Consider the following 25,695-nt stretch of genomic DNA (forward strand, 5'->3'; position numbering starts at 1 on the left):
ATAGCATTGTAGTCAAGCAGTTACCAGCCCTTTGCAAATTTGTATATCTTAGTTCTTTTGCATATTTGCCTTAATAATATCTGATCAAATCATTCTGAAGGAGACCATATAGCCAATCTTGTCTTTTTGGTTGACCTACCCAATTAGTCCATCTTTACTGCTGTTTTCCAATAACCCTGTAAATAGTTTCCTTCCATGTATTTGTATGAATCCTTTGAAAGTTATTATCAAGACTGCGTTCACCGCTCTTTCAGGTAGTGAATACCAGATGACAATTAGTTGCATAAAAAAATGTTATCTTATGTCACAACAGTGTTTTTGCGAATCCCCTTAAAAAAATCTAAAAAAGAACTTAATATCACATTTTGTTTGTTAACGTGACTGTTAAATACCTTGGAAGAATTCACTTCATAAAAGGTGCTATATAGTTGCAAGAAGGTATCATGCCACAGAGGGTAGCCAGACATTCCAGATTCAAGTCAAACTCCAGGAGTTAATGGCCATGAGAATGCATTTATGACATGATCAAAGAGATATTGAGTTAAAGTTGTAAATCCTTGCAACACACACCAGTGGCAGGTGGGAAAGAACAGAAAATATCCCTGGTCATCCACGCAATGGAAAGTAAATTGGAGTGTTTACCATCATAATGCATAGCTCCAGACCACAACATGAATGTACAAGTGCAGAGAACTCAAGAAGAAGAATATAAATGCAAGTTGTCCTTGAATTTTGGGGTCTCTGGCGAGGATACATTTATTGCTCATCTCAAGTTGGACTGTCACTTTGAACATCTGCGGTCCTTGCGGTGATGGTGCTCCCACTGTGGTGTTAGGAAGGAAGGTATGAGGATTTTGGCCCTACAGTAATGAAGTAAGGGCAGTATATGTCCTTGTCAGGATAAGTTGAAACTTGGAGGAGAACTTGGGCATGATAGTATTACTTTTATTATCCTTGATAGCGGAAATCACAGGGAAGAGAGATACCTTATGCATTTGATGTCACCAACCAATAATAATTCCTATTCAAAACATAGAAGGATCCAAATGATCTTTTGTGTTTTAAGATCCAAGTCCAAAGCTGCAATAATACAAATTTACTACATTTTGGAGCCTGTCATGCAATTTATCACAGCAAACGTTTAGATGTTGTTCAGTGGTTATGATACTTAGACAAACAGATAGAATCGTACAGCAGAGAAGACAACTCAGCCCACTCTGAAAGCACTATCCAATTAGTTGCATTTCCTTGCTTTTTCTGCATAGCCTTTTTCTGTAGTGTGAGTACCATTTTATAATTGTACATAATGTTATTGATACTGACACATAAAATAAATATGTGACATTTTTTTGGGACTTGAGCTCTTGACCAACAGGCCTAGTCCATGATTATGTAAAAAAGCAGCTTAACAGAGGAAATTAGGAGAGAATTTTTCTGCAACCCATGGAATAAGGTACACTAGGTATGCAGTGGCACATTCAATCCTGTGTCACACATCACTCTCACCATTTTGCTTCAAAGTCTCTTGTATATAAGTATCTCAAGGTGTAGTTGTGTACAGATTGGAATAAGAGTTGGAACATTTATAAGATGCTATATACTTTACATTAAGATTCTGCAAATGCTAAGTTTGCTGCTATCTAAATATGGGATAATGTGAACAACTTAATGTGGGATCTATCATTATAATGATTCATTCACCATCATCAAAGCAATTGTAAAACAAAAATAACTATAACTACTGTTTCGGGCCAGTGGTAAACCTCGAATGGAAGGAAGATTACAGCATGACATTTACATAGGCACTTCCCATTACAACTGTGAATGGTGAAATTTAGTATGTGCATAGGTATGAGGTTTTTAACATATTAATAGATTTATTAATTTTCTTATAACTGTATTTGAACAGCTTTGGTTTGTCATTTTACTGTTTCAGATGAAGAACCATTGGGATGATTTCCTTACCTGACTCATACCTTCAGTATAACTCTCATGGAACAGAATTGGATTCCAACAGAATCAACACCTACTGTGTAAGGACGGGCAGAGCAATGAAATTAAAAACTGACTATTAGTAATCTTTTATTGTATTGAAACTCAGAAAGACAATATTCCCTGAATCAGTATTGTGTCTCCCCCTCCACTTTGTTTTGTTCCAATCAGACATTCTTTTAACATTTTATTTTTGTTTTTCAAATGTTTATACATTTTTTTATAAACTAAGTTAATAATCTGTAAGTCTGTACAGATCAATCAATATTTTCCTATTATTTAAATCTGCAATCAAGTTCCCATTTAAAATTATGCTTTGTATTGTACATCATTATTTTTAATATTGCTATGATTTTTAAATGCTAACATCTCATTAAATTATCAGTTTCATGCATGTTTGATTTGTGATTGCTTTAAGGTGGTGTGACATCTTTGAAGGAAGCTTCCTGTCATAGCTGGAGTAATTTGTTCCCTAGGTCATGTCTGAAAAATAATGTATTTCTTAAAAGACATGACTTGGCCATTGATTCATAAAATTAGCTTTATTAACCTGAACCACCATTTTAATACATGGAACGTGAAACCTATTTATCAGTAGTTCCACAGCAACTATATACTTTTAAATGGTTGAAGAAGCTCTACTAATTGGGCAGGGAGTAAATTATCTCTGTGTAATAATACACCATACGACCAGAAAATCCTCAAGGTAAACTCCTGGTCATGCTGGATGAAATGATCTGAGCTAATTTAGACAATTCCATTGGCCACTCAGGCTTGTAGAATCATACTTCAACATGGGTCAACCTTTTTTAGGAGTTTATTTATTTAAAAAGTTAAAATTTATAAAGATTCTGGATAAAAAAATTTGATCCTGCTGCTGAAAGCACCTGTCAAGGAATTTAATTCCAGTCATTCCTCAGAAATATTTATGACATAAAGCTCCTTCTGGCAATATGTAAATTGTAATTCATTCCATAACAATAACTACAACTTGTGTGTATGTAATGCCTTTAAGGTAATAACATCCTGGGGTATCTTGTACAGGCAGAAATGGAACCAAGCAGTAGTCGATGGATTAAGAGAATTAGCCAAAGGCAAGGTCAAGGAAAAGTGAGGACAGAGTAACAAGAAATTTGTTAGTGCTATTCCGGAGGCTTTAAGCTAGGAAGGGGCGTGGGGGGGAAGTGGTGGGAACCAAAGCAATAGTGAAAAAAGAGTAAAGGCTGAGGCTGGTACAGGAGATAAGGTAAGCAAGTCTAATCATCAAAGCAGACAAGAGATTGGCAGAGAACAAGGTAAGACTGATAAATTAAACTGCGTTTACTTCAATGCAAGAGGCCTGACAGGAAAGGCAGATGAATTTAGGGCTTGGTTGGGAACACGGAACTGAGATTTCATGGCTATTACAGAAACTTGACTCAGGAAGGGGCAGAACTGGCAGCTTAATGTTCCAGGGTATAGATTCGATAGGAAGGATAGAAAGAGAGGCAAGAGTACCTGTACAAGAAGGACGGATTGCACCTAAATTGGAAGGGGCTAATATACTGGCAGGAACATTTGCTAGAACTGCTCGGGAGGATTTAAACTAGAAAGGTGGAGGGGGGGGGGGAATGGGACCCAGGACAATAGTGAGGAAAGAGATCAATCTGAGACTGTACCAGAAGCGAGTCAAACAATCAGGGCAGGCAGGGACAAGATAGGACTAATAACTGCATTTATTTCAATGCAAGGGGCCTAACAGGGAAGGCAGATGAACTCAGGGCATGGTTAGCAACATGGGACTGGGATATCATAGCAATTACGGAAACATGGCTCAGGGATGGGCAGGACTGGCTACTTAATGTTCCAAGATACAAATGCTACAGGAAGGATAGAAAGGGAGGCAAGAGAAGAGGAGGGGGAGTGGCATTTTTGATAAGGGATAGGATGACAGCTGTGCTGAGGGAGGATATTCCCAGAAATACATCCAGGGAAGTTATTTGGGTGGAACTGAGAAATAAGAAAGGGATGATCACCTTATTGGGATTGTATTAAAGACCCCCAAATAATCAGAGGGAAATTGAGAAACAAATTTGTAGAGAGATCTCAGCTATCTGTAAGAATAATAGGGTAGTAGGGGATTTTAACTTTCCAAACATCGACTGGGACTGCCATAGTGTTAAAGGTTTAGATGGAGGGGAATTTCGTAAATGCATACAAGACAATTTTCTGCTTCGGTATGTGGATGTACCTACTCGAGAAGGTGCAAAACCTGACCTACTCTTGGGAAATAAGGCAGGGCAGGTGACTGAGGTGTCAGTGGGTGAGTATTTTGGGGCCAGCGAGCATAATTCTATTTGCTTTAAAATAATGATGGAAAAGGATAAACCAGATCTATAAGTTGAAGTTCTAAATTGGAGAAAGGCCAATTTTGACGGTATGAGGCAAAAACTTTCGAAAGCTGATTGGAGGCAGATGTTCACAGGTAAAGGGACAGCTGGAAAATGGGAAGCCTTCAGAAATGAGATAACAAGAATCCAGAGAAAATATATTCCTGTCAGGGGGAAAGGGAAGGCTGGTAGATAGAGGGAATGCTGGATGACTAAAGAAATTGAGGGTTTGGTTAAGAAAAAGAAGGAAGCATATGTCAGGTATAGACAGGATAGATCGAGTGAATCCTTAGAAGAGTATAAAGAAAGTAGGAGTATACTTAAGAGGGAAATCAGGAGGGCAAAACGGGGACATGAGATAGCTTTGGCAAATAGAATTAAGGAGAATCCAAAGGGTTTTTACAAATATATTAAGGACAAAAGGGTAACGAGGGAGAGAATAGGGCCTCTCAAAGATCAGCAAGGTGGCCTTTGTGTGGAGCCACAGAAAATGGGGGAGATACTAAATGAATATTTTGCATCAGTATTTACTGTGGAAAAGGATATGGAAGATATAGACTGTAGGGAAATAGATGGTGACATCTTGCAAAATGTCCTCATTATCGAGGAGGAAGTACTAGATGTCTTGAAATGGGTAAAGGTGCATAAATCCCCAGGACCTGATCAGGTGTACCCAAGAACTCTGTGGGAAGCCAGAGAATTGATTGCTGGGCCTCTTGCTGAGATATTTGTATCATCGATAGGTGAGGTGCTGGAAAACTGGAGGTTGGCTAACGTGGTGCCATTGTTTAAGAAAGGTGGTAAGGACAAGCCAGGGAACTATAGACCAGTGAGCCTGGTGGTGGGCAAGTTGTTGGAGGGAATCCTAAGGGACAGGATGTACATGGATTTGGTAGGGCAAGGACTGTTTGTGGATAATCAACATGGCTTTGTGCGTAGGAAATCATGTCTCACAAACTTGATTGAGTTTTTTGAAGAAGTAACAAAGAGGATTGATGAGGGCAGAGCGGTAGATGTGATCTATATGGACTTCAGTAAGGCGTTCGACAAGGTTCCCCATGGGAGACTGATTAGCAAGGTTAGATCTCACGGAACAAAGGGAGAACTAGCCATTTGGATACAGAACTGGCTCAAAGGTAGAAGACGGTGGCGGAGGGTTGTTTTTCAGACTGGAGGTCTGTGACCAGTGGATTGCCACAAGGATCAGTGCTGGGTCCTTTTTGTCATTTACATAAATGATTTGGATGTGAGCATTAGGGGTACAGTTAGTAAGTTTGCAGATGACATCAAAATTGGAGGTGTAGTGGACAGCGAAGAGGGTTACCTCAGATTCCAACAGGATCTGGACCAGATGGGCCAATGGGCTCAGAAGTGGCAGATGGAGTTTAATTTAGATAAATGCAAGGTGCTGCATTTTGGGAAAGCAAATCTCAGCAGGACTTAAACACTTAATGGTAAGGTCCTAGGGAGTGTTGCTGAACAAAGAGACCTTGGAGTGCAGGTTCATAGCTCCTTGAAAGTGGAGTAACAGTTAGATAGGATAGTGAAGAAGACATTTGGTATGATTTCCTTTATTGGTCAGAGTATTGAGTACAGGAGTTTGGAGGTCATGTTGCGGGTGTACAGGACTTTGGTTAGGCCACTGTTGGAATATTGCTTGCAATTCTAGTCTCCTTCCTCCTGGAAAGACGTTGTGAAACTTGAAAGGGTTCAGAAAAGATTTACAAGGATGTTGCCAGGGTTGGAGGATTTAAGCAATAGGGAGAGGCTCAACAGGCTGGGGCTGTTTTCCCTGGAACGTAAGAGGCTGAGGGGTGACCTTATAGAGGTTTACAAAATTATGAGGGGCATGGATAGAGTAAATTGGCAAAGTCTTTTCCCTGGGGTCGGGGAGTCCAGAACTAGAGGGCATAGGTTTAGGGTGAGAGGGGAAAGACATAAAAGAGACCTAAGGGGCAACTTTTTCACACAGAGAGTGATACGTGTACGGAATGAGTGTATGGAATGTGGTGGAGGCTGGTACACTTGCAACATTTAAGAGGCATTTGGATGGGTATATGAATAGGAAGGATTTGGAGGGACATGGGCCGGGTGCTGGCAGGTGGGACTAGATTGGGTTGGGAAATCTGGTCGGCTTGGACGGGTTGGACCGAAGGGTCTATTTCCATGCTGTACATCTCTATGACTCTATGGGGTGGGGGAGTGGAGTTTTTGGTTAGGCAGAACATTAGGTTAGGGAGAATGTTCCTGGGAGATCATCCAGTGAAGTCATATCATAGATTCCCTACAATGTGGAAACAGACCCTTCGGCCCAACAAGTCCACCCCCACCCTCCAAAGAGTGTCCCACCCAAATCCATTCCCAATCACTCTACATTTACCCCTGACTAATGTGACCAACCAACACATCCCTGAACACTATGGGCAATTTAGCATGGTCAATTCACCTAATCTGCACACCTTTGGATTGTGGGATGAAACAGGTGCACCCGGAGGAAACCCACTCAGTCACAGGAAAAATGTGCAGACTCCACACAGACGGTCATCCGAGGCTGGATTTGAATGAGGATCCCTGGTGCTGTGAGTCAGCAGTGCTAACCACTAAGCCACCATGTCAGCCATATGAAAGGGATGATCATCTTGTTAGGATTGTATTATAGGCCGCCCAATAGTCAGCAGGAAATTTGGAAGTAAATATGTAAGGAAATCTCAGATATGTGTAAGAAAAATAGAGTTGTAATGGTAAGGGATTTTAATTTTCCAAACATAGACTGGGACTGGCATAGTGTTGAGGGCCTGGATGGAGAAGAATTTGTTATAGTACACAAGAAAGCTTTCTTATTCAATGTGTAGATACACCTACTAGGGAAGCAGCAATACTTGACATTCTCCTGGGAAATAAGGCAGGACAGGTGACTAAGGTGTCAGTAGGGGAGCACTTTGGAGCAAGTGATCATAATTCTGTTAGTTTTAAAATAGTTATGGAAAAGGGTAGAACTGATCAAAAATGTAAAGTTCTAAATTGGAGTAAGGCCAATTTTGACGGCATTAGATAGGAACTTTCAAAAATTGTTTGGGGGAGACTATTTGCAGGTAAACAGACAGTTGGGCAGTGGGAGCCCTTTAAAAATGAGATAACAGAAGTTCAGAGACAGTATTTTCCTGTTAGTGTGAAGGACAAGGATGATAGGTGTAGAGAACGCTGGATGACTAGAGAACTTGAGACTCTGGTTAAGAAAAAGAAGGAGGCATATATCAGATATAGACAGCTGGGATCCAGTGAATCCCTATAAGAGTATACGGGCAGTAGGAATATACTTAAGAGGAAAATCAGGCCGGCAAAAAGGGGACGTGAGGTAGCTTTGGCAAATACAGTTAAAGAGAATCCAAAGAGATTCTATAAATACATTAAGGGCAAAAGAGTAACTAGGGAGAAAATAAGGCCCCTTAAAGATCAACATGGCCATCTACATGTGGAATGACAGGAGATGGATGAGATATTAAATGAATGTTTTGCATCAGTATTTATTGTGGAGAAGGACTGGAAGTTAGGCAACTTGGGGAAATAAGTAGTATTGTCTTGAAAAGAGTTCATATTACAGAAGAGGAGGTGCTGGACGTCTTAAATGCATAAAACTGGATAAATCCCTGGGACCTGATCAGGCTTTTCCAAATCCTTTGTGGGAAACTAGGGAACAGATTGCTGGACACCTTGCATTTGTATCATCGATAATAATGGGTGAGGTGCCAGAAGGCTGGAGGGTGGCTAATGTGATGCCATTATTTAGAAAAAGTGCTGAGGAAAAGCCAGGAAACAAAAGACTTACATCAGTGGTGGCCAAGTTGCTGGAAGGGATTCTGAGGGACAGGATTACATACATTTAGAAAACAAGGACAGATTAGGGATAGTTAGCATGGCTTTATGCATGAGAAATTGTGTCCGACTAACTTGATTGAATTTTTTTGAAGTAGTGACAAAGAAGATTGATGACGCTAGAGTGGTAGACATTGTCTATATGGACTTCAGCAAGCATTTGACAAGGTTCTGCATGGTCTTACACGTACCTCCCACCTGCCTTCCCACCAACCTTTTCACCAGCCCCACCCCCACCCCCTATTTATTTTTCAGTCCCCTTCCCCCTCCACATTCCTGATGAAGGGCTTATGCCTGAAATGTTGACTCTCCTGCTCCTTGGATGCTGCCTGACTGCTGTGCTTTTCCAGCACCACACCTTTTGACAATGGTAGACTGGTTAATAAGGTAGCATCCAGAGGGAGCTAGTCAACTGGACTCAAAATTGGCGTGAAGGTAGGAGACAGAGGGTGGTGGTGGAGAGTTGTTTTTCAGACTGGAGTCCTGCAACCAGTGGAGTGCCACAAGGATCGGTGCTGGGTCCACTGCTTTTCATCATTTATATTAATGATTTGGATGTGAATATAGGAGATATGATTAATAAATTTGGAGATGACACCAAAACAGGTGATGTAGTCGACAGTGAAAAAGATTATGTCAGAGTACAATGAGACCGTGATCAAATGAGTTAGTGGGCCGAGGGGGGGCAGATGGAGTTTAATTTAGATAAATGTGAGGTGCTGCATTTTGATAAGGCAAACCAGGGCAGGACTTATACAGTTAATCCTATGGACTTGCGGAGAGTTTTGCCGAACAAAGACACCTATAGGTGCAGGTGGATCCTTGAAAGTGGAATCACAGGTAGACAGGGTGGTGAAGGAAGCATTTGGTACGCTTGCCTTCATTGGTCATAATATTAAGTATTGGGGTTGGGATGTTGTATTGCAGCTGTACAAGACATTGGTTAGGCCACTTTTAGAATACTGCATAGAATTCTTGCCTTCCTGTTATGAGAAGAATGTCGTGAAACTTGAAAAGATTTACAAGGATGTTGCCGGGTTGGAGGGTTTGATTTATAGGGAGACGCTGAATAGGCAGAGACTTTTTTCCCTGAAGCATTGGAGACTGAGGGATGACCTTATAGAGGTTTATAAAATCATGAGGGGCATGGATAGCGTCAGTAGCCAAGATCTTTTTCCTAGTGTGGGGGAGTCCAGAACTAGAGGGCATAGGTTTAAGGTGAGAGGGAAAAGATTTAGAAAGGATCTGAAAGGTACTTTCTTAATGCAAAGGTGGTGTGTTTTTGGAATGAGCTGCCAGAGGAAGTGGCGGAGGCTAGTACAATTATGACATTTAAAAGGAATCTGGATGGGGTAATGAATAAGAAGAGTTTAGAGGAATATGGGCCAAATCCTGAAAAATGCAACTAGGTCACATTGGGAAGTCTGATCAGTGCTGATGAATTGGACTGAAGAATCTGTTTCCATGCTGTATGACTCTATGACTATGTCAAAGTCTATGGGAAGAGTTTGAGAACCTCGGGCCCAAACACTTGACTTCTGCATAATTTCATGACCAAAAACATTTTTCTTTACTCAGCGAGTCGTGAGTTCATGGAATGCCCTCCCAGTAGCAGTGGTGGACTCTCCCTCTTTATGGGCATTTAAACAGGTATTGGATAGGCATATGGAGGATAGTGGGCTAGTGTAGGTTAGGTGGGCTTGGATCGGCACAACATCGAGGGCCAAAGGGCCTCTACTGCGCTGTATTTTTCTATGTTCTATGTTCTATGACTTCTTCAACATGATAGTTGAGGGAGAGGCAGCCACAGATGTTAGAATCAGATGAATGCAGGATATACACCAACACGTGGAGCAGGATGGTTTGTAAAGATCAAATTGAGATGAACTGGTGGAGAGATTTGTAAACCAGGACAACAGTTCTGAGTTCAAGGAATTAGAGGTGCAAACCCAGTGGACGGTTTGGAATTGGATTCAAGAACTTAAAATGGGATAGAATGCCAGGACAGGATTTCACATGAGTTTGAATTTGTACAGTATAAACTCAGGGAGCTGGTGACAAGAGTATTGGAGGTGTTCTGCCTGCAAAACTAACTCAGGGCAAAAGAGAGATGTATCAATGGTGGAAACAAGTAAAGGCAGTACCAGCTGATGTTACAGATATGTTTACAATATTCCCTGAAGTCACTTGTAAGTACTGTTCCTACTGTTTAAGCACTAGGATTACTGCAACAAAAATCATCTCTGCTTAAGGTGGAGACCACTTTCATATATGCCTTAATGGCTTGAGGGTCAGTAAGTGAGTTTTAATACAAATGTTCTGTAGAGCTGAATGGAGTATTAGCTGCAACATGAGGCAGCCAACCTGTAACTTAGTTAGATTGTCTTTCTGTCCTTTTTGATCAGTCTGAGATTGATGACATTTATTTGTCTTTAGAGACAGCACCGCCAAAGTTCAAGCTGGCCTAACATCTCTGCAGCTCTGAGTTGGCTTTTGCCTGAGTTTACTCCTGTGTAGGACCTTGCAAGGTTTTATGATGTTAACAATGCTGTATAAATGCAAGCTCCTATTGTTGTAGCATGGTCAATCTCTGCTTACCTCTCTACAGATCGAGATCCACCAAATGAATTTTCTTTGGCATGCTCATTTTTTCAGACTTGATTTTCTGCATCTGTTGAAATGAGGGCTGTCAATTCCATTGAGAATGCTGGGAAAACAAACGATTTTTAGATTGGTCCAAAGCCACAATTTCTGGGTTACTTTTCAGTGGTACCCATTGGACTCAGTTCACAGAGACGCCTTGGAAAATGTCAATCTTCGGTTGAAAGAAAGATCTGAATTCATATAGGGTCTATCACAACCTCCAGATGACCCAGAGGGCTTTAAAGCACCTTTAAAACACTGCCACTCCAAAGATATGCAGGTTAGATGGATAAATTGCCTATAATATTTAGGTGGATTAGACATGAGAAATGCAGGGTTACAGGGATAAAATGGGGGATGGATCGAGGTGAGATGCTATTTGGAGAGTTAGCGTAGACTCGATGGGCCAAATAGCCTGCTTCCACGCTGTAGGGATTCGATGATTCTGTAATGTTGGAAACATCGTATTTTACCTCCTCTTCAACTCCTAAAGTAGTAACTAATGTTGGGACACAATTCTGCCCCACGACCCCAAGTGACTGATTGAATTGCCTAAATTTTCGCACAATGAGATAATGACCAGATATTCACTCCAATAACACCGAGAGAACTCCCCTGCTGCTCTTCTGTTAGTGGCCAACGGATCATTTACATGAGCCTGAGAGAGCAGGCAGGGCCTCATTGCTGACAGCTTTCTGAGGCCGGTTCATGATAGCCAGGAAACCTGCATGAAGAAGGCATCCTTCACAAAGTCCTTCTCTCCTTAAAAACAGATTAGTGAAGTTCTTCATTCTCGGATTTCCCCCACCCCTGACCGGCTGCTTTGTATAAGACATCCTTTCCCCAATCTATAAATAACTTCAATTTGTTTCTAAATTAGGACAGTAGTGCTCTGACAGAGTATAAAGTGATCAAATCTTTCTATGTCATTTTCAAAAGTTATGTATTAACTTGATTCCTGGGCATGGGAGGTGCAGCCAACAGTTTAATGAAACTATTTCACTGCCAAACGTATCTGTCATTATAAAGATTACTCTGTCAAAGACTGCAGCAGATGTTTGGACCTTTGCCACACTTGCCGCACAAAATGATGGTATTGCAGCTGCACTTTAAGAGCAGCATGTCAGTGATTGGACACGATACAAAACTCCAATATGCATCCTTGAGATCAGCACCAGCAATATTAATAAATGTATGCAACTCATTCATGTGGTGTTACTCTGCCTACCATTTTGCTATTTATTTAAAATCAGTTAACAGCCTCCTAAAACAGTGGAGCAAGTAATGTCATTACAAACACATCATATATTCATTTGCTGACTTTGCTGAGTCATTTCTAGGCTATACTCTGAACAAAATATTGCTGGGGGCTGAGATTGGTGCCCAGTACTGCCAAGTGCCGCCCTGTGCCACACAAACTGCAGTTGTTCCAGGTTCAGTTCCTGGTCATAGCTGAATGAATCCTTCTGGGTCCAGATGCCCTGAAGTTGTTGTCAACGTTTCAGAGCTGAGCACAAAGGGAAATATCAGCTGGGATCCCCCTCCTGATAGCCATTTACTTTTATTCATTCATGGCATCTGGGTGTTACTGGCTGGGTCAGCATTTATTGGCATTTCCTAATTGCCCTTGACAAGGTGGTGATGAGCTGCCTTTGTGAACCATAGCAATACATTTAATGTAAGTACTATAGCATTGCTGTTAGCAAGGGAGTTCCAGAATGTTTGACCCAGTAACACTAAAGGAACAGCGATATATTTTTAAGTCAGGATGGTGACTGGCTTCGAGGGGCAATTGCAGTTGGTGGTGATCCTACCTACTCCAGCTAATTCTACCTGCATATCCTGTTGTTTTTTTCTCACTCATACATTCTCACCAACATTCAGCAGTCACTGGAAAGCTCCATGTATGTCGACTGGAGAGCTGACACATTGCTCCCACTTCAAGAACCTGCTGTTGCGTACAGATTTCAGAGTTCCACATAATAACAAAAAAGTTACAGGGAGCACTTATTCTCATCGCCTTTCTCCCTCCCTCATGTATTTGTATCCCTCCCAATTTTTTTTAACGTCCTGTAGCCTGCAAAACCTCCGGGAAATCTTTGCTTCTCCTGTTCTGACTTAATGTTCATCCTTAACTTCATTAGTCCACCATTTTCAGTCATATATTCAGCTGTTTGCATCCTAAGTTCTGGAATCCACACCCTAAACCTTTCTTTCTTCATCGTTCAAAATGCTTCTTAAAACCTATTTCTTTTGATTTTCTTTTTGCTACCTGCCCTATTACCTCCTATTCATGGCTTAATATAAATTTTGCTGCTGGAGGCTGTTTTACTATGTTGGAGTCACTATCTCAGTACAAGGTGTTCTTGCTGTACTTATCAAATGTCTCCTTAAAATCTTCCATACACCTCAACCACTCATATGAATGAACCAGCAAAACAGCAAATTGCCTACTAACAAAAATAGGCACTAGTAACCCTGCCCGTGCACTACATACACTTTAACGTTCCCTCTATTGCTTGTTTATTATATCGTGAGAAGAGTACCTATTTAAAGTCAAAATAATGCAAATGAACAAGTACAGAAGCAAGGATCTATACAGATATCACCTAGGTACTAACTCCTGCATGGAGCGTGAGAAACAGAGTGTGAGCAAGTAATCAAACATCCCTTGATCTTTTGAGCCCCAATGTGAGAAAGACAAATAAACAGAAAATGAAGTTTGTCACACAAAAGGAGCCAGCAGTCAAACCAAGTCTAGCTGATCTCACCAAGGGGCCATGACGCTTGTTAGGTAGGCATCAATTTCAGCCTCTCTAGCTGCGCATTAATAAGTAGGGCGGTGACAGCACTTCATGCTTTCCTTGGGAGACAGCAGTGTAACTCTTTTATAGGTTGCTAACATAATTTCTAAAGGAATAACGTTCATGGAAAGATGATGTGAATTTAGTCCAGATCACATCAGTTATCTTTGTACCTTGCTTGTATTTCATTTGTAGTATATTATTTGTATTACAGCAAGATTTAATTGCTGTTAAACCCCACCTGTCTCATTTATACTGCAGGATGATTTAATAGTAAGTGAAAAGAGAATTAAATATAGTCTAAGGTCACATTTATGATTTTATCACATTGGCTGCATATCCTGCCCTTATGCTGGATAAAAGTCAAAGCAATATTCTGGAAGTTGCATTGTGGGTTTGTATGAGCTGGCTGTTGGAGTGCAGTGCTGAACACCATAACCAGTGCTACTTGGGACAGGCATTTATCTTTGTCTCCAGATGCAGGCAACAAAGCTATCTGTCAAATCTGATATCTGTTTTGGAGTCTTCAGTGTTGTCAGAGATAATAAAGCTGCTTGATTTATTTGGCAGCACTGCAATATGAATAGAGTATTGATATTGAATTTGCATACTAATTTGTTTTCAATCTAAATCTATTTTGGAGATCAACACTTGTGAAATAATTTCCAAATTGGTCCAGACTTACGTTGAAGCTTTGTCTGAGACCAGGACAATCAACATAATGCAGAGTCGGGTTAAAGAATCTTTGGCTAAGCATAACAGGTAACAATTACTTATAATTATAAAGTACCCTTAACTTAGTAAAATCGCCCAAGACATATAACAGGAGTGTTATCACAAAACAAATTTGATGCTAAATCAAATGTGGAGACCCTGGAACGATGACCCAAACTTGGTCAAAGAGATTGGTTCTAATTGAGTGTCTTAAACGTCAAACAAAGAAATTCCAGATTTTAAGGCCTAGCCAGCTGAAGTCGCATCATCTGCCAATGATGGAACAACAAAAACCAGAAATCTATAAGAGGCCAATGTTGTGGGAGGATAAAGGTCGCAGAGGATTAAAATACTGGGAAAAAGAAATAAAAACAGGAAGTGTAAAGACACTGTACAGGTCTGGCAGCATCTGTGAGAGAGAATGCAGATTTAATGTTTTGGGTCCAATGACCATTCTTCAGAAGGGTATCTTCAGAATAGACCCTTCTGAAGAATGGTCACCAGACTCAAAATGTTAACTCTGCCTTCTCTCCACAGATACTGTCAGACTTGCTGACTTTCTCCAGCAATTTCTGTTTTTGTTTGAGTTAACTGATATGAAGCCATTTCTTTTGCAATGCATGACCATCTCCCTCCAAGTAGATTACAACAAGACAGGGGAACATTCATCAGTGAATTGATGATCTTCTGCATATTATCAGCACTCAGAAACTGATCTTGCCATGGACCTTAAATTTCAGGAGCATAATTAGGACTTTTGGCACATCAAATCTGTTCCCCCTTCGATCATTGTTGATCGATTTTCAACATCATTCTCTTGCCTTCTCCCCATAACCTTTGATCCCCTTACTAATCAAGAACCTACTTATCTGTCTTAAATCAAAATATTGATTCTTCTTTCATATAATTATAAAACTACAGCACAGACTATGCCAGCTCTTTGAAAAAGCCATTTAATCATCTAACTCCCTATTCTTTCTTCACAGCCCTGTAATTTTCTTACCTTGAAATAATTATCCAGTTCCTGTTTGAAAGTTGTTGTTGAATAAGTTTATAGCTGGGCCATTACAAACCACAACAAATTCCTGTCAGGAATCCAAAAATTCTCCTTTCCTCGCTGTGTTTTTTGTCACATCTTGTGTCTCACCAGATGTTTTTAAAGATTATTTTTTCATGCCAACGATCCCCAAACACTGACAGTAATTCAGAATTTGTGTGCAGTAAAACAAATGAAAACTATTCGGCAGCTTGCTTTACATTTCTCATGATTTCCACTTCTGCTGTTGAACAAAATCAGTGTGACCCCACTATGATCTTCCACACTGGTATTGTGAAAGGAGCTTGAGCACAGAGCAAGTTTAGTCCTGAAAGCAGAGGGGAAAAATCCTCCCCGGTTGTTTGCTGCACAATAATTCCATCAGGAGCTTCCAAAAGGAAGACGTCCTCCAGCAACAACATTGCGCAGAAACTCAATGTGATGAGTTTTTAATTTTGAGAGACTGTTTTATGAAGAGCAACCCCTCACTACCACTAATACACCAAGATTTGAGATCAAATCAAATCTTAGCCAGTTTTGAGGAGATTTGTAGCTCAGGTCGAGGTTCTGGATTTAGGTTTGCTCGTTGAGCTGGGATGTTCATTTCCAGACGTTTTGTCACCCTACTAGGTAACATCTTCAGTGGGCCTCAGGCAAAGCAGTGTACATAATTCCTGCTTTCTATTTATATGTTTGGGTTTCTTTAGGCTGATGGTGTCATTTCCTGTGGTGATGCTATTTCCTGTTCTTTTTCTCAGGGGTTGGTAGATGGGGTCTAACTCGATGTGTTTGTTGATAGAGTTCCGGTTGGAATGCCATGCTTCTAGGAATTCTCATGCATGTCTCTGTTTGGCTTGTCCTAAGATGGATGTGTTGTCCCAGTCGAAGTCATGTAATGACATTTACAAAATACCGTGCAAGAACTGTTACAAACACTACATTGGACAAACAGGCAAAAAACTAGCCACCAGGATACATGAACACCAACTAGTCACAAAAAAGACTCAACCCTCTCTCATTAGTATCCTTACATACAGATAAGGAAGGACACCACGTCGACTGGGACAAGCCAAACAGAGACACACACAAGAATTCCTAGAAGCATGGCATTCCAACCAGAACTCTATCACATCGAGTTAGACCCCATCTACAACCCCTTGAGAAAAAGAATCGGAAATGACATCACCACAGGAAATGACGTCACCAACCCAAAGACACCCAAACATATAAATAGAAAGCAGGAATCGTACACACTGCTTCGCCTGAGGCCCACTGAAGATGACACCTAGTAGGGTGACGAAACATCTGGAAATGAACCTCCCAGCTCAGTGAGCAAACCTACATCTATCAAATCAACTCAAAAGGAAAGGCAGTGTTCTCGTCGTATTATTCTTGGACTATCAATCTACAGATCAAGGTAATGCTGTGGGGACACATGTACAAATTTGAATTCTTTAAAATACTGGAAATAAAGGCTGAATGATGACTGGGTCGTTTGTTGGAAAACCCATCTGGTTTACTAATGACAATCAAGGACGAAAATCTGGTGTCCTTACCTGGTCTGGTCTGCATGTGACTCCAGATACACAGCAATATGGTTGACTCTTAACTGCCCTCTGAGCAAATAGGGATGGGCAATAAATGTTGGCCTAACCACCGACACCACATCCCATGAATTAATTTTTAAAATCCCAACTTCGTTTAAATTTGAGGTGAGTTTCAGGGCACCAAACAGGCAGCTCATCAATTGAGACTTCCAAGATGTGGATATGATTGTTGGACCTGTTGGACTATAACCTGGTGTTGTGTGATTTTTAAAGATGTGGATAAGTTAGGAGATAGGGTTTGAGAGTCACATATGCCAAACCTGGAGGTCTTGAGAATGCTGCAGCCCTGGGTGAGGCTGCATAGCTGCTGGGTAAAAACAATGACTGCAGATGCTGAAAACCAAATACTGGATTAGTGGTGCTGGAAGAGCACAGCAGTTCAGGCAGCATCCAACGAGCAGTGAAATCGACGTTTCGGGCAAAAGCCCTTCATCAGTTCCAGGAACTGATGAAGGGCTTTTGCCCGAAACGTCGATTTCACTGCTCGTTGGATGCTGCCTGAACTGCTGTGCTCTTCCAGCACCACTAATCCAGTGCATAGCTGCTGATCAGTTCTGCTTTAAAATGTCAAGTAGGTCTTATTTATGCCATAGAGTCATGATTTCCATTTTAAGAAAAATCTGTCAACTGAAACAGGCAAGCACTTTTAACATCCAGTAGTAGGCACACTTTCAAAGTTGAACTGGTCACATCATAGAATCCCTACAGTGTGGAAACAAGCCATTCAACCCAACACGAGCACACCGACACTCTGAAGAGTATCCCACCCAGACTCATTGCCTTACCCTAACACTCTACATTTCTCATGATTACTGCTCCTAATCTACACACCCTGAACACTATGGGCAATTTAGTATAGCCAATTCACGTAACCTGCACATGTTTGGACTGTGGGAGGAAACCGGAGCACCTGGAGGAAACCCATGCAGACACAGGAGAACGTGCAAACTCCACACAGACAGTCACCTGAGGTGAGAATCAAACCTGGGTCCCTGGCGCAATGAGGCAGCAGTACTAACCACTGAGCCACCGTGCCGCCTGATGTTGACAGGGCAGAATGGCGACCAATTCTATCCTGAGGCATTTACCACCACAGTTTCACCAAGCACATGCTTTCAAAATCAACTCCAATGAACAGGAGGGAATGAACCTAAATACTCATATTCTGAAGAAGATCAGAAATTACTGTCAAACCTAGCAGGTCCAACAGCATCTGTGGAGAGAGAAAAAGAGTTAACATTTCCAGACCAGTATGACTTTTCTTTGGAACCTCTACATTCTGTCCCACTGTGACACCACAGTATCAAATATTTTTGTTTGTGTTTAAAAAATAAAGAAAAGAAAAATCATTGACCCTAGATAAAAGAACCTCAAAGTAACCTAAATTCAGGGATTGGCAAAAAAAAGAACAATTTAGAGCCCCTGAGACCTCACATAGGCGAGTTCACAAGCTTGGCCATCCTGGACTGGAAAGATGCAGAGCAGAACAATAGTGTCTCTCCACAGGGAGGAAACATCAAAGAAAAAGTGAGTCATTCCCTGTGGCCAGTTACAGTGCAGCCCTGACAAAGGCCTAGAAACTAATTGACTGCCAGAGAATGGTGTTTGTTGTGGAAGGAATAAAAAGGCAGGGAGAAGAAAATACAAAACCTATTAAAAAACAGTACAGACAAGAAATCAAGGATTGGAAATCTTTCATATTCTCTATTCTATGGCTTTAACTAGCCAGCCTCGCAACGAATGGCATTTAAACATTCCAAATGTATTTTATGCCACGATGTTATTTATTAGATTAATCCAAGGGAGTGATTTTAACCCCAGAGTAGGAAGTATTCTAATTTATTTAATTCATGTAATTTATTAACCCATCAGAAATCCACCGGGAATTCATCATCCTGAACTTTAACTTGTTTTACTGTTTTCTTGAGCAGGTGTCAAGGACATCCATAGAGAAAATACTTGGTCCTTTCTCAAAGATGTATGTGGGGCTCCCCTGATGTCATCAGGATCTGCCTGCTAGTTTAATGGGGAAACGTGGTGACCTGCCCTTGCAGTGAAAATGGCAGAGATAGAAGTGGCCCAAAAAAGGTAATTTTTCATCAGCTTTCCTTGGGAAGCTAAGGGAATCATGAATACTTCTGCATTCCCACAGTAAAGCTTCAATTTACTCCCTGCCTCAAACAGGAACTTCCCTCTTTCCAGATGCAAATTCCCTGTGAAATGGGGGAAGCCACACTTGACACAAACAGGTAGCTTGGGCAGTAGAACACATTTAGATCATATTTCAGTGTCTGAGCTTCCAACTGATCTTACTACCCACTGTCCAAACCTACTTGGAGCTAAAAATCACAAATAAATCCAATGTGAAATTCAGGAGAAATGTCTTTATTCCAGGATTTGTGAGAATATGAAAATCAACACTAGATATATTTGGATCTCATAGCATGTGTGCATTTAAGGAGATGCTAGGTAAGCACATAAGGGTGAAAGGAATTGATTGAAGGATTTGTTGTTTGAGAGGTGAAGAAAGGAGGCTTGTGTGGAACATAACATTCTGTTCTAAAGAAGAGTCATACCAGACTCAAAATATTAACTCTGTTTCACTTTCCATAGATGCTGCCAGACCTGCTGAGTTTTTCCAGCATTCTCTTTGTTTGTTTCAGATTTCCAGCACCTGCATTTTCTTTTATAATTATTTTGAAGTACTTTATAAATGTTTTTGATGACTAAAAACATTCTTATAAAACGTACTTTTCATTAATCAATATTGTTGTCATCTGGTTTGTAAAGCTTGTCTTACCACCGAGTACCATTCAAGGTTTACCTTCTATGACATTTGATATTTGTCATTCATGTAAACCTTGGCTGGGTGATGTCATTCCATTCTTAGAATGGATGTGAAAGATCTCCTGGAATGATTTGAAGAAGTACAGAGGAATTCTGCTGATTTTCTAGCCAGCATTTACTTCTCAATCAACAACTACAAACCAGAGGGTCTGATTATTTACCCCATTGTTGTTTGTAGGACCTTGCAGCACCCAATTTACACCAAATACTTCATACACTACAACAATGACAATAGTTCAAAATCTAAAATCTAATGTAACAATGCTCCTTATGGCCTTCATTGATCTGTCAAAGGCCTCTGACTCCATCAATCACAGAGCTATTTGAAAGTCCTTCAGGGATTTGGGTGTTACTATCTGACAATTCTGACATGACAGTATGCCAGCTACTGTCCTTCACAATGGATTAGAGAGCAAACCCATTTCTATGTGGTTGCAACAAGGCTGCATGTTTGCACCATCTCTCTTCACTGTATTCCTCAGTCTTGTCATGGAACCCATCTGTGACTAACTTTCACAAAGTGCCTTTGATTGAGTACTGACACATCGGGAAGCTTTTCAATCTCAATGGCCTTGAAAACCCAAGATTTAGTTGCTTTCAAAATGTCCACGATTTAACAGCATCCCAACAACCGTGCAATTGAGACTCAAACTGCAAACAACAATCAGATCACCCTTGCAGACTAAACAGTAATTTTTCACTCAATATCAGCAAGACCAAAACCCCACCAGTCCTCCCTCGCACAAGACTTACACCTCCAGCTGCAGTTATTGATGAGGAAGCTTTAGAAGTAATTGAACACTTCGTCATATCCCAGCTTCTCTGAAGTTCACCATTGAAGAGGAACTGCAACACAATTTCAGTTGTGCCAGCATTGGCTTCCTAAAATCATGTAACTGGGGTCTTTGCTGAGAGATCTCCATAAGAACACAAAGGCTTTACATCACTGTTGTCACCATCACCCTTCTATATGGCAATGAGGATTAGCATCAAGGCACTTCAGACTTTCTACTTGCGGCTTCTCTGCAGGATACCCAAGGTCAAGTGGGAAAATTGGTGAACAGACTCCAGCATTCTGAACAATTCTTACAGCACTGCAGCCACGATCATATGAAATTAGCTCCCCTGGTCTGGAGACTGCATATGCATGCTGTCTAAATCAGCTTTTGAAGCAAATCCTCTTTTCAAAACATAAGAGTAGCACTTAATCTTGAAACAAAGAAAATATTTTAAGGAAACTCTGAAGGCTGCTTTGTAAAGGGGACAGATTAACATCTGTGCGAGGGCCAAACTGGCCACACACCACTTTATTGTCAACACCTCATCCAACACACTCAGCAACTGCCTACACAAACTATATTACAGAATAGTGACAGGAGTGGAAGGAGAGAGAAAATAGAATCCTTGTTTAAGATCTGACTACTTCCTTAAGACAACTGTTGACTTTTATGGCAAAGGACCTGTGGCTCCAGATTGGTGTGCTGATTCACTGAAGGAACTGACAACACCATGATACTTCGAAAGTATTTTGATGACTAAAATGTGCTTTCAAAGACCCTGAAATTATAAAAGGTGCTACATAATTGCATGTTGCTTTGTTCATTTGTTCCTTGCATCAAGTTCTTTCCCCTTCACTCTTTAGTTCCCCTCTAAATTATACATTTTAGGGCTGAGTTCCCTGGCTTTTGCCTATGAGCACAAACATTAGATCACAATTGGTCACAAACATTGATTTCATCTAAGCCACAGCCCTTTAGACACTCCTTGGGTTCACGGGGCTTTTGTAGGGCAGAGATGATTCACTGGATGCAGGAAGCACAGGCTGTGTGTGCCCAGGTGAAGGAGGCTGGAAGGAAAGTGTCATTCCTCAATTTTCAATGAAGACGACCCATAGTTCTGGTGATGAAGCTTTTTTCTTGTGGGGGTTGAGTGCAGCAAGGATCTGTGGCTCTTTATTATGTACGAGTTTTCACAAGGCTTTGGGTACATCTGTTCATCTTTCTGGACCCTCTTACCAATCCTTATTGTCCAATAGCCCACCAAAATCAGGTAGAGCTTGAACTGAACAAGCACAGCATACTTTGGTCACAGTGTACTGGTGCCCAGGAGGAGGAAGGTTCTGACTCTATTAATTTTCTTTAAATTTTCCTCACAGTCAATTCCCTATACACTTGTTTTTTTCTTCTCTGCATCGTCCCCAGTGCAAAAAAAAAGTCCAAGTAGCTGTGTATGTTCATGCTTCTGTCTGTCTGTGTGTCTGCCTGTCTCTGCGTGTTGCATGTCTGTCTGTCTTGTGTGTGTATGTGTTGTGTGTCTGTTTGTTTTGTGTGTGCATGTCTGTATGTTGTGTTTCTGTCTGTCTTTGTGCATGAATGTGTCTGTCTTTGTGTGTGTATATGTGTGTCTGTGTCTGTCTACACGTCTGATCTCATAGACGTGTAATCTAAACAAAAATGTCAATTGATTTGTTTTTCTCCAGCTGTAAAGGTAAGATGTTTCTTCTAATTTCACATTTATAGTTGCTGCCTTGAGGATCAATTTCTGATGAATTACAAAGTTCAGTATCTACTGTCCAGTATCCTCTTCAGTAACAACTTGTAGTGTCTAGTACCTTTGACAGAGCAAGGCATCCCATGACATGAGTCTTATCAGACAATATTCAACAGTGAGCTAAATAAAGAGATGCTAGGCAGAAGCAGTGAGGTCTAGGGAGGAAATTCCAAAACTTCGGGCTCAGATGGCTGGAAGCCCGGGCTTGGTCAGTGGAAATTGGGGATACACGAGAGGCCAGAATTTGTTGGTAAGGGCCCAATTCCTTTTATTTATTGATTGTGGGAGATTGACTGTTGAGCAAGTCAAGCTAACAGTTGCCTCTCCCCCAAGCCAGGTGTTGAAATGACCATTTACTCATAAGGACCCGTCTCTTATAACAAAGAGTCATCTAGACTTGAAACGTTAGCTTGCTCTCTCTCCATGGATGCTGTCTGACCCGCTGTGATCTCCAGCATTTGTTGTTTTGAAAACATTATTCTTGTTCTTGGTAAAAACAGTATCTTTACACTGTGTGAAATAGCTGAAAATGTGTTGCAGGAAAAGCGCAGCAGGTCAGGCAGCATCCAAGGAGCAGGAGAATCGACGTTTCGGGCATAAGCCCTTCTTCAGGAATGAGGAAAGTGTGTCCAGCAGGCTAAGATAAAAGGTAGGGAGGAGGGACTTGGGGGAGGGGCGTTGGAAACGCGATAGGTGGAAGGAGGTCAAGGTGAGGGTGATAGGCCGGAGTGGGAGTGGGGGCGGAGAGGTCAGGAAGAAGATTGCAGGTTAGGAAGACGGTGCTGAGTTTGAGGGATTTCACTGAGACAAGGTGGGGGAGGGGAAATGAGGAAACTGGAGAAATCTGAGTTCATCCCTTGTGGTTGGAGGGTTCCTAGGCAGAAGATGAGGCGTTCTTCCTCTAACTGTTGTGTTGCTATGGTCTGGCGATGGAGGAGTCCAAGGACCTGCATGTCCTTGGTGGAGTGGGAGGGGGAGTTGAAGTGCTGAGCCACGGGGTGATTGGGTTGGTTGGTCCGGGTGTCCCAGAGGTGTTCTCTGAAACGTTCCGCAAGTAGGCGGCCTGACTCCCCAATATAGAGGAGGCCAAATCGGATGCAGCGGTAATATATTCCCAATTCCTTCGTCTCCGCCGCATCTGCTCCCAGGAGGACCAGTTCCAATACCATACAACCCAGATGGCCTCCTTCTTCAAAGACCGCAAATTCCCCCAGACGTAATCGACGATGCCCTCCACCGCATTTCCTCCACTTCCCGCTCCTCCGCCCGTGAGCCCTGCCCCTCCAACCGCCACCAGGACAGAACCCCATTGGTCCTCACCTACTACTCCACCAACCTCCATATACAGCATATCATCCGCCGTCATTTCCGCCACCTCCAAACGGACCCCACCACCAGGGATATATTTCCCTCCCCTCCCCTATCAGTGTTCCAAAAAGACCACTCCCTCCATGACTCCCTCGTCAGGTCCACACCCCCCCACCAACCCAACCTCCACTCCCGGCACCTTCCCCTGCAACCGCAAAAATGCAAAACTTGCGCCCACACATCCCCCCTTACTTCCCTCCAAGGCCCCAAGGGATCCTTCCATATCCGCCACAAATTCACCTGCACCTCCACACACATCATTTACTGCATCTGCTGCACCGGATGTGGCCTCCTCTATATTGGGGAGCAGGCCGCCTTGCGGAACGTTTCAGAGAACACCTCTGGGACACCCAGACCAACAAACCCAACCACCCCGTGGCTCAACACTTCAACTCCCCCTCCCACTCCACCAAGGACATGCAGGTCCTTGGACTCCTCCATCGCCAGACCATAGCAACATGACGGTTGGAGGAAGAACGCCTCATTTTCCGCCTAGGAACCCTCCAACCACAAGGGATGAACTCATTTTTCTCCAGTTTCCTCATTTCCCCTCCCCCACCTTGTCTCAGTCAAATCCCTCGAACTCAGCACCGCCTTCCTAACCTGCAATCTTCTTCCTAACCTCTCTGCCTCCACCCCCATTCCAGCCTATCACCCTCACCTTGACCTCCTTCCACCTATCACATTTCCAACGCCCCTCCCCCAAGTCCCTCCTCCCTACCTTTTATCTTAGCCTGCTGGACACACTTTCCTCATTCCTGAAGAAGGGCTCATGCCCGAAACGTCGATTCTCCTGCTCCTTGGATGCTGCCTGACCTGCTGCGCTTTTCCAGTAACACATTTTCAGCTCTGATCTCCAGCATCTGCAGTCCTCACTTTCTCCACTGTGTGAAATAGTCTGGTTTCTTACAAATATTCACTCCAATACTCAGCAACAATGAGTTGCTGCTGGAAAGGGTGTTGTGATGTGTGACATGGATATTTTATTTAAAATTGGACTGAAATAAATAATTTATTTGAAACATAAGGAAAAATCACTGCAAGTGTACTTGCACCATTTGTTCACTCAAAGTAACAACTGATTGAATATATATTCAAGATAAACCATTGATCCTAACTGTGAATCAGTTACCAGAATGAGGAAACTGTAGATTGCGATGGAAGGTGAACCAAAGTGCTTCCTCATCTGGATTTATCATTGTGTTCGGCAAACTGGCTACCGCCTGATTCTCTACTCAGTAGAAACATTTCTTCCTCCCTTCCTTGAATATGCCTCTCACAATTTGGTCCACTTCAATCAGTCCCTTCTCAGACTTCTATGCTCTAAGGAAATCAGCCTAGCCTATCTCCTCTGCACCCGCTCCATTGTAATGTTATCCTAGTGCAGTGACTAGAACTGTACACATACTCCATCTGTGGTCTAATTAATGCTCTATATACTCCATTATAAACCTCCCTGCTCTTGTATTCAATGCCTTGATTAATAAGCACAAATATCGCCATTTGCCAACATACCTACACGGAACAAGCGTGTCCCATTTGTCCCTTTGAGCTTCTTAACCATCTGATTTCCTGTCCTGCATCCATCAAGGATCTCTGGATGTATACACCAAGGCCCCCCAATCTTCGGTACTTCATGGGGTCCCACCATTCACTGTGTAGATATTTTTAATCACCCTGTTTAAACATGTTATGATACATGTGTGGGGCAGGTGGGACCTTGTGACATTCATTGCCTTGTTAGTCCTGCCAAAATGTATCACCTTATAACTATGATGAAGAAAATAATGTCAGAAGTGGAAGGGATGGGGGGAGGGGGGGTGATCTACCACAAGCAAAACAGATTCATCTTTTTTATATGTTTTGAATTTGAGTCTGCTCAGTGATGGACC

The 25,695-nt window shown here is 41.9% G+C and overlaps 1 protein-coding gene across 6 annotated transcripts in view; it reads left to right on the top strand.

Moving 5' to 3' along the window:
• Positions 1-19,209, top strand: part of cep112 (centrosomal protein 112) — a 577,437-nt gene extending 558,228 nt beyond the window's left edge. For 5 of the 6 annotated variants that reach the window (XM_072558882.1, XM_072558885.1, XM_072558886.1 and 2 more), the window contains one exon: positions 1,937-2,313. In XM_072558882.1, coding sequence (XP_072414983.1) covers positions 1,937-1,940 — 4 coding nt within the window. In that variant the 3' untranslated portion in view covers positions 1,941-2,313. Of the gene's footprint in view, positions 1-1,936; positions 2,314-18,969 lie in introns of those variants that run through there. The other variant, XR_011954852.1, reaches the window with a different exon arrangement.
• Positions 19,210-25,695: the final 6,486 nt, after the last annotated feature.

This window comes from Chiloscyllium punctatum, chromosome 39, assembly GCF_047496795.1.
Source record: "Chiloscyllium punctatum isolate Juve2018m chromosome 39, sChiPun1.3, whole genome shotgun sequence".
Taxonomy (NCBI): Eukaryota; Metazoa; Chordata; class Chondrichthyes; order Orectolobiformes; family Hemiscylliidae; genus Chiloscyllium; species Chiloscyllium punctatum.